We start from the raw sequence: 13,407 nt of genomic DNA on the forward strand, positions 1-13,407 counted from the left end.
ATTTTTTACAACTTTGAAGGATGACCAGGGTCGACTCTACCGATGGTGCAAGACATGCATTTGCACTTGGCGGAAAAATTGGCATAAACTATACGAAAAATAAGGGGGAAGGACGACAAAATTCCTAGGGGCGGCCCTGAGGAAGACCACTCATCCTTGCACATTTTCCTTGTTTTGCTACGTAAAAACATTTTCATAGGAGGCAGAAAACTCATGGAAGATCTATTATCCACATACTAGCTATTATTTACACAATACCTATCATACCTCTCCTTAAACTCATTCACTGATGAAACACTCACAACCACCTCTGGCAACCCATTCCATGCATTCAGTACCCTCCAAGCAAAAAATCTAGTTCTAACTCCCTTGCTAACCACATTCTTCCACATCTTCCACTGGTACCTCTTGTTCTCTCTCCTTGCCATGTACTAAAAGTGTTCACTGTCAATCCTATAAAATCCCTTTAATAACTTAAATGCTTCTATCATGTCATCTCTTTTTTTGCATGAGTTAGTTGGTCTCATCAGACTGTAGCTGGTGTGTGTGTGTGGTGGGGGAGGTTGGATTGTTCCTCCAACTATTCTAAGTGGCATATTTACTCTCCAAACAGGTAAGTTCAAATTCTACTGTGGACGAGGAGGAAGTCTTCTAAGTGAAAGTTGCAAGAATTTCATCATGTGAGACTCTCCGAGCCTGTTTATTTGGAGGCCTAAAATGGCTTAAAAAGATTGTCTCTAGAGCAACACCAGTGTGTCTCCTCCCATGGTTTGACCAAAGACCTGTCAGTAAATTTGGTTACTGAAAGGTAAAGCATTTAGCTGATGTGACTTTGAAGAATCACTGAGTACATTGTGTTAAGTTCATATAGTGGTTTAGGTTACATCCTTACATTTTCCAAAGTGCTGTTGGAAAAAGTGGAAGCATTGAATTATGTAAGGATGCATTGTATGAAGAATTAAGTTTAAGTGTATTATGGACATGTTTCATAGAGAATTTTGAATAACAGTGTAGAAGTCAGACAAACTTGGATAATGGGAAAGTTTTAGGCCCTTTTTTAGGAAACAATGGGACATAAGCCTGTGGGATTTGTGAAGTTTTGTTCTTCCAAAAGAGAAATGAAGATTTTAGATAATTTTTCATTGCTCATTACATGGTCCTGTTTATTTGAAGTCTGAAGAAGCTTGAAAACATTTCATGCTTAGCCTAAGTTTCTCTGAGCTTTATGTTGATTTGATTTCTGGAGAACTAGTTTTATTAAGATTACAGTAAACTCTACAAGTTTCATAAATCGTTGAACTTACATCATCATCAGGGGTACAGAACTCGTATTGATTATATATAAAAAAAAAAGAATAATAATGATTATATATGAAAGATTTTCCATGAAATTCAGCAGTCCAGTACATACAGCAGAGTGAAAAAAAAATTGAATGACACGCTGTGCATGCAATGGAACAAAGCTAGTCATTGCTGTCATGTTATAATAATTTTTTTTTTACATAGTTATACTATAAATTAAAGATGCCAAGAAATTATATTCTTGGTTTAACTCTTTATCCAAGTTTAAGCAAACAAGTTTGCACTTGGATAAAGGGTTATTATTTGTCACCTCCAGGGGAGTCCAAAGACTCATCGAGGGAGGGCATCCACTCTACAACTCTGCTTCCACCAACTGACTGCAACTACATCAATGCCATCTACCACCACCACCACTAGTATTTCCAAGGACAATCGCAAACATCCATGCCCATGGTGGGATTCGAGCCCACAGCCTTTTGGCTGGCGAGCAGATACGCTAACCACTCAGCCAGCCAGGCTGGCTAAACGAAGAATATAATTTCTGGCTAAACTGGTTAAACCAAGAATATAATTTCTTCGTATCTTTAATTTATAGTATAACCAAGTGAAAAAACAACTATCTCTAATCCAGAGTATTTTAATAATAAGGTGTGACACCTTTTGGCTACTTGTATATGAATATGACTTCTGCGTTATTTCAATCTTAGAATCAACTCTGGGTCTGGCTTCCACTGATGAGACTTCGATAAAGGTTGACACTGGTCAGGTTAATGAACCTTCCCATAATGCATAGCATTATGTATGTCCATAAGGATATGTGCTTTGCATTATGGGTAGGGATCCCAGACGATCCCATAAAATACGGGATCGTCCCGTATTTTACGGACGTTTTACGAAATTCATTCTTCAGAAAAGTATTGCAAGACTGATTGATTAATAAGAATATTGTCAGGTGAGAAGAGCATTACTGTATTAACAATCTATTTTGTATCTGTAATAGTAAGTAAAAAACCATTTGAAGGCAACTTAAAGTGGCTTAATGAAAATATGCAGCCTAACAATTGGATTTACTATTTGTTTACTTATACTTAATAAAGTGTGTGCATAGTAAACCTTGCCATGCACACACTTGGAAAGTTAGAATCATTTTGTAAGACTGGCATATGTGATGGATGCGCATACTAAACTTTCACCCTCAGTCATAAGTGTCCCGTATTTTTTCCCAGTGTATCTGAGATCCCTAATTATGGGATACTAAGGCAAGTGATGTGAAGTCATTATCTTCTTTATACGAGTTGCCCCAGTCCTGAAAATAGTTCAGGTGCAAACTTGTTTGCTTACACTTGGATAAAGGATTAAACCAAGAATATAATTTCTTGGTATCTTTAATTCATTGCTATCATGTTCTTTGGCATAATATATTCCATATCCCAGATCCACAGTTGTTAGATATTTTAAATAAAATTTAGTCGTGTGAAGAACAGTGTACGTTTTATTTAAAAAGTAAGAAGTTTTGAATTTTCAGACATCCTGGCTAATTTAGATAGTTAATCTTACTGACATCCCTAGGGTCCATACATTGGATCTTCATAAACCTTTTCCTCTAGACATGGTTAGACCAATTCTGCATGAAAAACACGTTCTTTTAATTTATGGATAAATATTGGGAACAGACACAATAGCTAACCATGGGTTCCACCTCCATCACTGGTCCCATTCCTAGCAAACCTATTTATGAAAAATTTCAGAAAGAAATATATTGAAAAATATCATTAAAAACCTAAAACTTGGCTGTTGCATTGATGTTTTCATTATTTGGTCAGGAACAGCAGAAGAATTAAAACAGTTTGAAGATTATTTGAACAGCTTCCATCCAAACATAAAATTCATTCTAGAACTCGAGGATCACAGAAAATTATCATTTCTTGACATCTTGAAGAATCAGAAAAAGAAGGGTTGAACTTTTCAATGACCAATTGCAACTTGAGATTGCAATTGCAACAATGACCAAAAACCAATTGCAACTTGAGATTCTTACATGCTGCTTCACACCACCACCACCACCATCCATTATGAAAGATAGGAATGATAACATCTTAAGTATGACATGAAAAAATGAAGAACTTCTTAAAATGAAGAGCTTTGTTACCTTATACTCTCTCTCTCAATGGGTATGAAATGAAGATGATTAACAAAATTTTAGACATGATTCCAATAGTTCTTTCTAACAAGATTTTACAAATATCACCTTATCCCACATCAAGAATGTTATGGACAAAACTGCATGGTATGTAATTACGTTCCCCAATGTACAAGATCTATAGGTTCTTGCATGCACCAAAACCTCCACATCCACCCATACAGAAACCTGGAGTATATATATAAAATTCATTGCACTTACTATGCAGGCCAGATGGAACGATCTGGAGAGATCTGTATATCTCAAAATTTAAAGGATGCTGAAAAGAAAAGGAAACATATTGGAATTAGCCTTTCACACAACGAATACAGGTCATCTGTTTGACAAAAAAAAAATGCCATATATTGATCAAGCTGTTATATAAGAAAATTTAAAGAAGCCTAAGAAATGCCCCCCCCCTTTTTTTTTTCTCATACACATATAATGTAACAAAAGCAAAGGTTTAATTCTACATCAAGTTTGGTCTGCATTTATTAAAAATCTAATAGCCGTGGATCTGGGTTATAACGTACATTATGCCACAGAACATGACAGCAATAACAAGCTTTGATTTATCACATGCATGGTGTTAAACTCAGTTTTTTTTTCTCACTTGGTTACATGTACCAAACTGAAGTTCATGAAAAGTCTCATGCAATTATTCTTTGTAGTTTTATCAATTAATATTAGTTCCATATTCCTGATGTAAGTCCAATGATGTATGAAACTTGTAGGGTTTTATTGTTATTTTAATGAAACTAGTTTTCGTTACTAAGCATGTGGTCTCATTACCAGAAATAAAAACATTTGTGAAATGACAGGAACATTAGGCATCAGGTTTATAACTTTTCATGAGTGGGATTAACATAAAGAAAAAAAGGAGGGGGGGGGAAGTAGTTTCAGGATGCATTGCAGTAATGTGCAAGAATTTTTTTATTTACATCTGGGTGATCTGAATGTTGAAATTTTTTGCACTGGTCATCCTCAGTAGTTTCATATGTTTTGATATTGGTATCAGTTAAAATGTTACATTTGTAGGCTTTGTTGATGTGCTTGAATTATTTGAAGTTTGTTGTGTGTGTTGATGGCTTCATTAATTTTCGTGAAAAAGAAGTAACTCATCCCAAGCTTGCTTTCATTTCCTCTAATTAGGCTCTACAAAGAATCAGTTTCTAAAAAAAAAAAAATCCACATTGCTGTCTTCACTTCATCAAAGGTAACTTTTCAATCCTAGATCTGTTTGCAGCTTCCCTGGTTTCATTAAATGTGTATCCTCAAATGCCACTATGGTTGGGGGGTGGGTGTATAAATGTACATGCTACAGTAGGCCTTGTCTATAGATCTCTTTCCAAACAGCAGCCTTTGCACTTGTCAATGCTGTTCGATTTATACACAGAACTGAACACACTTGTCTATCCAATCACTTCAGAACTTTCTTCACAATCTAACCTCCCTGCTGTTGCCATTAAGATTTCTGACTGAACTTTCCACCAATCAAGTCAATATTTTAACAAGCATCTTAACCATTTCTTTTTTGCCAAGAATGCCCTTAATCTATTCTAGTACATGACTTTCATTGATCCTGAAAACAAACTTCAGGATGGCACGTAGGTCTTCTTTTTCACCAAAATTAATGAAGCCCTCAATATACAGATTTTAAATATCAGCATCAAAAATTTCAGTGTTTGCATCATTAAAACTGAACATGAATGCTGCAGTTATTACAAACTAGCAAACTTCTTGACATCACTGACAAATACCAATAAAGTCCAAACCAAATCGACACAGTGAGAATTAACAAAAAATGCTCAACACATACTTTGCCACAAAGATTAACGTCACTACTCTACAGAATATTTGTGATGACTCCTGAAGAACCTTCTCTCGTTGGATATTTAAATTTGAAAGATTCATAGATCCCATTGTTTTCTACAATTAAGCTCAAGTTCTTTTCAAAGTGATTCAGCTTTTAACCTGCTATTTCAGATTCTTTATTTGAAATATGCCCGCCATAATGCATGTAACTTAATTCCTTATAATCCTTCCAGATATGCTGTAGAAGTCACCTCTTGGTAACCCAGATCACATGATTGTGTACAAGTTTCCTCTCTGACTCCCCCTCCCCCCAGCTACTCTCATCCTTGTGTCCTTTGACATTACAAAGGTAGTAGGACAACCTCCAGAACTACTCCTCCTCTTCCATGATCAGACTACTGTCTTTACTCTTCTGATCCAAACACCTGCTGTTAGTAAGTCACACACAAATTATCCAAACTGGTATTGAAGGCCTTCATTCCATCTATAATTCCTGTTCCTTTTTTCAGTCCATAGTTTAACAAAAGGTGTACCAAAGCAGTTAAAGAAAAAAATCAACAGCATACTGCAGGTAGCTTGCAATAAGAACCTCAGCTTCATACTCAGCCTTGCTGACACATGCAGTGAATGCAAAGCAGCAATCTAAATTTGTAAGTGCCAACAGCAGAAAACTTTTTCAAATGGAAGTTGTATCTTCTGTCCCTGCATTTCTATCTCTCTCTCAATTGCACCTAAAGATAATATTGATATCCTAGCATCATTCTTATCCTCTGCATCCTGCATAGATGACCAAGGGAAGTCACCTACCACAGTAGAAACAGCACCATGTGCCTCTTTTTGCTGAAGTGGCACCATATGCCTCTTCATCAAAATGACAGAAGAATACTAAATAACTTAAATATTAAAGTCTTCCAATTTCAATGTCATCTCATTTGTACTTTAGTGCTCTGGAAGTAACACTTGTCCTATGACCATCTCTAAAATCTTTTATACTCAGTTGGCACAAATCCTAATGTGTGGCAGCAAGCATATCCCACCTGTTCCTAAAAAAAAAAGGGAGATAAAAGTATGTTGTCAAACCTCCAGCTGATTGCCATCACTTAATTCTCTCCAGTATAATAAAGAAGTGGTCAACTTCTCCATTATCTAGAGGAGTAATAGTTAATCAGCAGCTACCAGTGTGGATTCTGTCACTCTAGATTCACAGCTGATCCCTTAATCTGCCACATACTACTGGACATGAGCCATGGAAAGGTTTGGAGAAATATGCTGTTGCTCTTTACATTTTCAGAATATTTGATAGTGTCTTGCATTGAGGTCTATTCAGTAAATTACCATCCTTCCTGCTGCTGTCTAATTATATGCTTAGCTTTCTCTCCGATCATGTGTGAATCAGAGAGAAAGATCATTCATATATAGGAGGTATCCACCATGCCATTGTGTGTATCATGGTGGATGCTCATTGAATCACTGCTTGAATCTCACAAGTTTTATAATGTAACCAGTGCCTTAAACACCGATCTCCATACTAACCTTCAGTCGCGCAAGGATAACTCAGTTACTTTCGCTGCTACCAAAATGCAGTCCTGCTTTTTTTTTCACTATAAAAGGGATCTCATCTACCCTTGCTCTCATTAATACACAAATCACTAGACATGATCAGATCTCACTCCTTGGACTAATATTTACCTTTGGCCTCTCCTGGTACAAACATTACATCAGTAGTTTCCTCAGCCTTTAAAACACTAGACATTCTTTTCTGCTCATGTTGCTACTTTTCACAAATCACATTTAGGATTTGTACTAATCTGTACAAATCCCAAATCCACCTATTCTTAGAATACTGTTTACATGTATGTGGTGGTGCACCTAAAATCCCTAAAAATTCATGTTCAGAGGAGAGCAATTTGGCTGATAGATGATCATTTCCTCCTACATCAAGACTCCCTTCAACCACTGTCTCTCAGATGTGTGGCCTCAGCTTGGCTCTTAACTAGTACATCATAGGACATTATTCCACTGAATTAGCAACCATCATTCCTTCAGTTTCTGTTGGGTCTATTAAAATAAGAACAGCAGTGTTGGATCCTACTTCGTCTCAATCTATACTTTGGATCCCACATGTTAGTCACTATGATGTTCTTAAACAAAATAAGTTGCTAGTTGGTTTCTAATTCAAATATAGAGAAAATTTATATTTAAAGACTGCGCCACTTTATATCTGAATTAGTTCAAGAATTGAAGATAAACCAACTCTCAACTACCCCTCCTTTATATGTTGTTATCATATATACTGGCCGAGTATATTTAACTTACTTAACTTACCCACTTTGGTTCGAATATTTTATGAATGGTGCAGTAAAAGAGATTCAGGCAAAATACAACTTTTGCTTAACAAAAACAAACATTTAATTTTAAAATCACAAATTTTACACTTAACTTCAAATCAGTAATTAAAATATCACAAACATTTTAGCTTCTCTGATAAATTCAATCATACAAACTCAGACCATGGTAAATCTGTCATCTCTATAATACAGTCTTCTCACAGTTCCTTAAGTTCTGAATACAACAAAAATTGCAGTAATACCTCTTCACAAACAAACACTTTTAAATTTACACTTTAGCTAACTTCCTCAATAATTATTGTTAGTATAAGGAAATTCTAGGATGAAACTCACACACTTCTCTGTATAGGAATATTAACAGTTGGAATAATCTTACCGATAATCTTTTTTCTTCACCTACTTATATGTAAACACTTTTTATAACTGTAAACACTTAAATAGTATACGGCACTCATTAAAATAATTCTTCTAAGCAATAACTGAATTAATCATCGGTCACAATACACATAAACAAATGTTGTTGCATAAAGTACTACTGATCACTCATGAAATAAGGCAACACACGATAATTCCTTAACTAGAGGTTTTATATGCACAGTTGTTCACTCTTCCGGCATTCAATTAATTCTTTAGACACTACAATTCTAAACACAGCTAACGGTAAACTGCAATTTTACAGCATCTACTATTCTCTAGTTACTCGATGCTTTATTTCAAGATTCTGTGTCCTTGACAGGTCGGCCCTGAGATTATATCTCAATTCAAGTATCGCTAGTCTAATTAATAGTCTCTCAGCTGTTTTCCGTAGCTATAATTGTTATTCTACAACTTATTAGCTAATTGCTTCTCGACTAATAGACTTTATTAGCTGCTTGAGTGACTTGCCGACTCGCTATTATCGCACTGTGATTCCCGAATGCCGAATCCTCTCCTTTCTCTCTAATCCATCTCTTAATTTCAGTGTTCATCGCTTATATATCCGTTCTTCCCGCCTAAATTATTCTCGTGATTTCTTTCTAAAACTCTTTTCAATAAACCTTCTCTTCACGTGGTGTTCCAAAACTCGTGCTCGCTTACTTACATGCATCTCCATGACAACAAAACAAAACATAATAAAATTGAGCTATTACATAACGTTAAATTTCTACAAATAGGAATAAATAGAGAATATTTACATTTCAATTAATGCTCAGTTAAATTATTAAATACAAGTTCTTATAATGTTAATATAGTAATAAATAAAATAGCTTAATAATATTAATACAGTCTTTTCATTATTAATACATATATCTTTGAATAAATAATTAAATATTAGACAAAATTAAGGTAGTTATATGAATATTAAATTGTAAAATAAGTTGTTTACATTAAATGATATTTACAAGTCTAGCCTTTGTGATGGAAGATCATGTTAGATTCTGAAGCAAATAATAATTACTCCAATCTCTATATATTCAGAATCCAACAGCAGCTATTCATTGTCCCTTTTCAGATGCAAACACACTAAACTTCTCCTCATCCATTCTAAATACCTCTATCCTGTAGAACAGTCTCATGAAGTATTCTCTAATTTAAAGGTTGTGGTCTAACAACCACAACCTCTAATTGTTCAAGAAAAATGCCAATATATTTCTTCTTTCCCAACCTTCACACATGAACTGTTGGCAATTTGTCTCTCAGTGACATGCTTGATCACCTGAAATTGTCTCCTTAGCTAATTACTTGCCAAAATTACTTGCAGTTATTTGCCTGCTTATGGGAGGGGCATCTCACTGCAGTTTACCAACCTGTTGTAACATACCCAGAGCATTCTTTCCTCATTCTATGGCATTCCATTATTATAGTGGGGCAATTAGTTTTAAATATGATTTTTTCCTGTTAAGTACATTTTAAGTTTATTGGTATGCTCTTTTTTTTCCTCCTTAGTTGATGGTAGTTACTGCATAACATGTGGAAGTGACAAGACAGTTAAACTGTGGAATCCCCACCGTGAATTGTTATTGCAAACATATTCTGGACATGGTTATGAGGTGTTAGATGCCCAAGGCAGTTGTGATAATGGTCACATTGCATCAGCTGGCATGGATAAAGTTGTTTTCTTGTGGGACGTTGCTACTTCACGTGCTGTTCGAAAATTTAGAGGACATGTAGGTGCGTATTAACTGTTTGTGAGACTGAACTGTATATAGTATTAAACAATAAATATAAAAATGAAATAGCTGTAACTAACATATGTTAATGTATATGCTCTGCTGTCTTTGTTCTCTAATGAATCAACAAGAATGTTTTGTATATCTTGTTGGCATTCCCACTATGACATTTCATACCTAGATCTCTGGTCATGTAACAAAATATTAGGGAAATGCTTACATTCTTTTTACTCCATCCTATGTGCTACTTAGCATTTATGCTTCAGATTTCTCTAATTTCTGTATAATCCTTGTTCAGTGAATATGCTGAGTTTAAAGTGGGCTGCTCCAATGTTGCTGAATGAATAGCATACCTGCTCTCCAACCAACAGGGTATTGGCTCTAATTGCTTAAGAATTTGAATTCCCAACCCACTTGCATTTCATTCTTATACTGGTCGCCTTATAACTAACCAGACAATCCAGAGTTAGATTCACTCTAAATTGTGTGATATCCCAGTGCATCCACATACACCAAGCTCTGCACTTTTTTACATCCCTATTAACTCATGAGCACACCACTATGCATTTAACTATGTGAACCAGTAGTTCGAATATCAGTATATTCTCCAATTATAGTTGATAGATAGTGGAAGGAAACAGTTCTTGAAAGCTTAAGGCCATCTTTGTTATTAGTGTTGAGTTAATGTAGGGTGCAGAGACTTTTAAAATCTGTTTTGGGTAGTCTGAAATTCCTGAATTCTTGTTATTAATTTGTTATTTTATAAGAAGTAATTCTTAAACAACAATTAAGATGGTTTGGACATCTCTAGAGAATGGCTTCCCAGAGATTACCAAATGTAACCTTGAAGATGAACTGGCCAGAGATAGAGCCAATGGCAATGATTTGTTCATAGGGAACTCAATCCATCATCTGATGGACAAGAAAGTATTAAGTATTGTATTTTAAAATGTGAGATATTAATGAAGAAACTTATCTGCAGGCATTACCATCAAAGAGGAAATGATGACAAAACAGGACTCTAATATTTTTATTATAGAAAACTTGCAACTAAATTTCAAGCATAAATTTATAGCAGTGCTTGATATATAAAACCCATCAAAGAAAGAAATAATTTAACAAGTTACCAATATTTCACTATTTCCAGTTAGTATCTTCAGTTTACAAAATACAACTACTGTAAAATGGTGGTGAACTAGGTTGTTGCAATATGCGCTCAAAACAGGCTGTGGATTCAAATCCCATCATTAGCATGGATGTTCTTTATTATTACTATTACCCTAAGATCCCATGGAGTCAAAGACTCATCATTATGAATATCTTTAGGTGTGAGACCATCCCACTTACTGGAGATGCTTGAAAAAGTTCCACATTTGGTATCTAGAGCATAGTTTCTGGATTATGTAAATAAATAAAAACATATAAAATCAATAAGAAATAAAAATCTTCCACCTCCATAGTACTAATGTATTCATAGGTTCATAACCTTTCACAGGTGGAAGTCACACACACCACCCAAAAAGGAACTAATGTTCTATAACAATCTCTCGGGCCCAGATAAAAGGAAGTTAAACAACAAAAATTTCGGTGGTTTAACAAATCTTAATTCAAATTTCCCAGCATTTGAGAACATGTTTATAAACATACAACAAATTTATTAAAATAAACAGTATATCCTGACCAGTTTTTTAATTCATTGGGCTTACATCATTAGGGATACAAGACTTTTATTAAAAAAAAACTAAAAAAAGAAGACTAGGGCCCCTAGAAAAAATTCATTTACACACAGAAGATGCTATCAGAACTTCAAAACCAGTACAAATGAACATAGTGACCCAAAAAATTGTATTTAATGCTAGTTGTTCTGTTATATTCCATAGCATAACGCATGTCATATCCATGGTTGTTAGATTTTTGATGAATGCAGATTAAACTTGGTGAATTAAACCTTGGTTTTTGTTACATTATGGAATATGGAGCATTTCTGAGGCTTCTTTAAATTTTCTCATAAAACAGTTATGATCAATATATGGTATTTCCATTTCTTACCAAATTACTTGGTGGCCTCTATTTGTTGGGTGGATGACTGGTGCTTCACACCCTTGCTAACCATACTCTTCCACTCTTCCAGGGGTGACCCCCCCTTGTTCTCTCCCTCCCTTCCTCCCTTGTTGCCATGTGTTGAAAACGTTTTCTTTGTTAATTCTCTAAAATTCCTTTAGAGAACTTTAAAGAATTAAAATATTAAAATATGATAGAAACATATCTTATGTTTCTATCATATCCCCTCATTTTTCTTCCATCAACTTGCCTTTGTTATTCACAGATGTTTAGTCTGTCCTCTTAGGGAACATGTTGAAGTCTTAATCACTCATCTCTCTCTCTCTACCACTTCATCTCCAAAGAATCCAGACAATCAGATCTGTGCTCAGTAGTCCAGATGTGATCTTATTAAAGCCTTATAAAGGAGCATAATAACTTTGGTATCTATATTATTTCTATACTATTTCTATGTCTTGTCTTAAGCTTTTTCACAAACCATTGAAGTTCTTTAGCTGTGGACTTCACAACTGCGACCGTCTCGAGGATAAGGTGGTTGGACATCAGGACACATGCATCTAGAGATGCAGGACACACCTCCTGGTGTATCCCATGTCTGTAGATGCATCTCATGGGTCCAGTTTGCCTGTTCTGGGGGATGAAAACCCAGATTTTCGGGGTGTGGGGAACCCTACCTCAGTATGAGACCGGCTAACTTGCCTTTAGTCAAAAGAGACCAGATAATGGCATAAATTGGAGCAAATGGGTATGGATCTGAAGCTGGTGGTTTGCATTAGAGGGTGACTGATGGACAGATATCAAAGAGTAGTTTATGGAGGAGCTGAGTCCATTAGAAGGTAGGTGGCTAGCGAGCTACCTCAGGGCTCAGTACTTGGTCCTCTGTTTAATTTGTGCATTAATGATATTGGAAATAATTTGAAAGGAAATATCCACTTGATTGCTGATGATGCAAAACTGGGAAGAGCGATCATCAATTCAAGTGATGTAGATATCTTGCAGGATGAATTAAAAAGGCTAGCAGTATCGGCTAAGGTAAATGGCTGTTAGTTTAACGTGGCTAAGTGTAAGTAAGGTGATGCACTTCAGGAGGATGAGATCACATGCTGTGTACTATATGAATGGAACTGAACTGTAAGAAGTTGATGAGGCTAGTGACTTAGGGATAATTGTGGACAGAGACTATTGATGTGATTTTTATTATATTTGATGTGAAGTTTAGAGGGCATATTGCAAAGGTTGCCAAAACATCACATCAGATTAATGGTTGTTGAAGAACATGCTGACAAGTAGGGATAGGGAAGTTATTATTCCACTTTATAAGGTATTAACCTCCCAACCTGCTATGACGGGTGTTACAGAATAATGGGTGTTATTCTGTAACACCCGTCGAATAACAAGGATAAGAAATGCAATTTGACCTCACTATTTCATCCGCCTCGGCTGGTAGGGAGGTTAATAAGACAACATCTGGACTAGTGCACACAGATCTGGTCACCTGGATTTCTTGGCGATGAAGAAATGGTGGAGAGGATCCAGAGGTAAGTCACAAAGA

At 35.6% G+C, this 13,407-nt stretch overlaps 1 protein-coding gene across 3 annotated transcripts in view; it reads left to right on the forward strand.

Moving 5' to 3' along the window:
- The window catches only part of LOC150101590 (WD repeat domain-containing protein 83-like), a 141,927-nt gene that overhangs the window by 642 nt on the left and 127,878 nt on the right, over positions 1-13,407 (forward strand). For 2 of the 3 annotated variants that reach the window (XM_090400397.1, XM_090400400.1), the window contains exon 2: positions 9,571-9,795. In XM_090400397.1, the coding sequence (XP_090256523.1) occupies positions 9,571-9,795 (225 nt within the window). The remainder of the gene's footprint in view (positions 1-9,570; positions 9,796-13,407) is intronic. The other variant, XM_090400399.1, reaches the window with a different exon arrangement.

This window comes from Typopeltis vanoorti, chromosome 11 (genome assembly GCF_054136105.1).
Source record: "Typopeltis vanoorti isolate ZY-2024b chromosome 11, IOZ_Tvanoo_1.0, whole genome shotgun sequence".
Classification (NCBI taxonomy): Eukaryota; Metazoa; Arthropoda; class Arachnida; order Uropygi; family Thelyphonidae; genus Typopeltis; species Typopeltis vanoorti.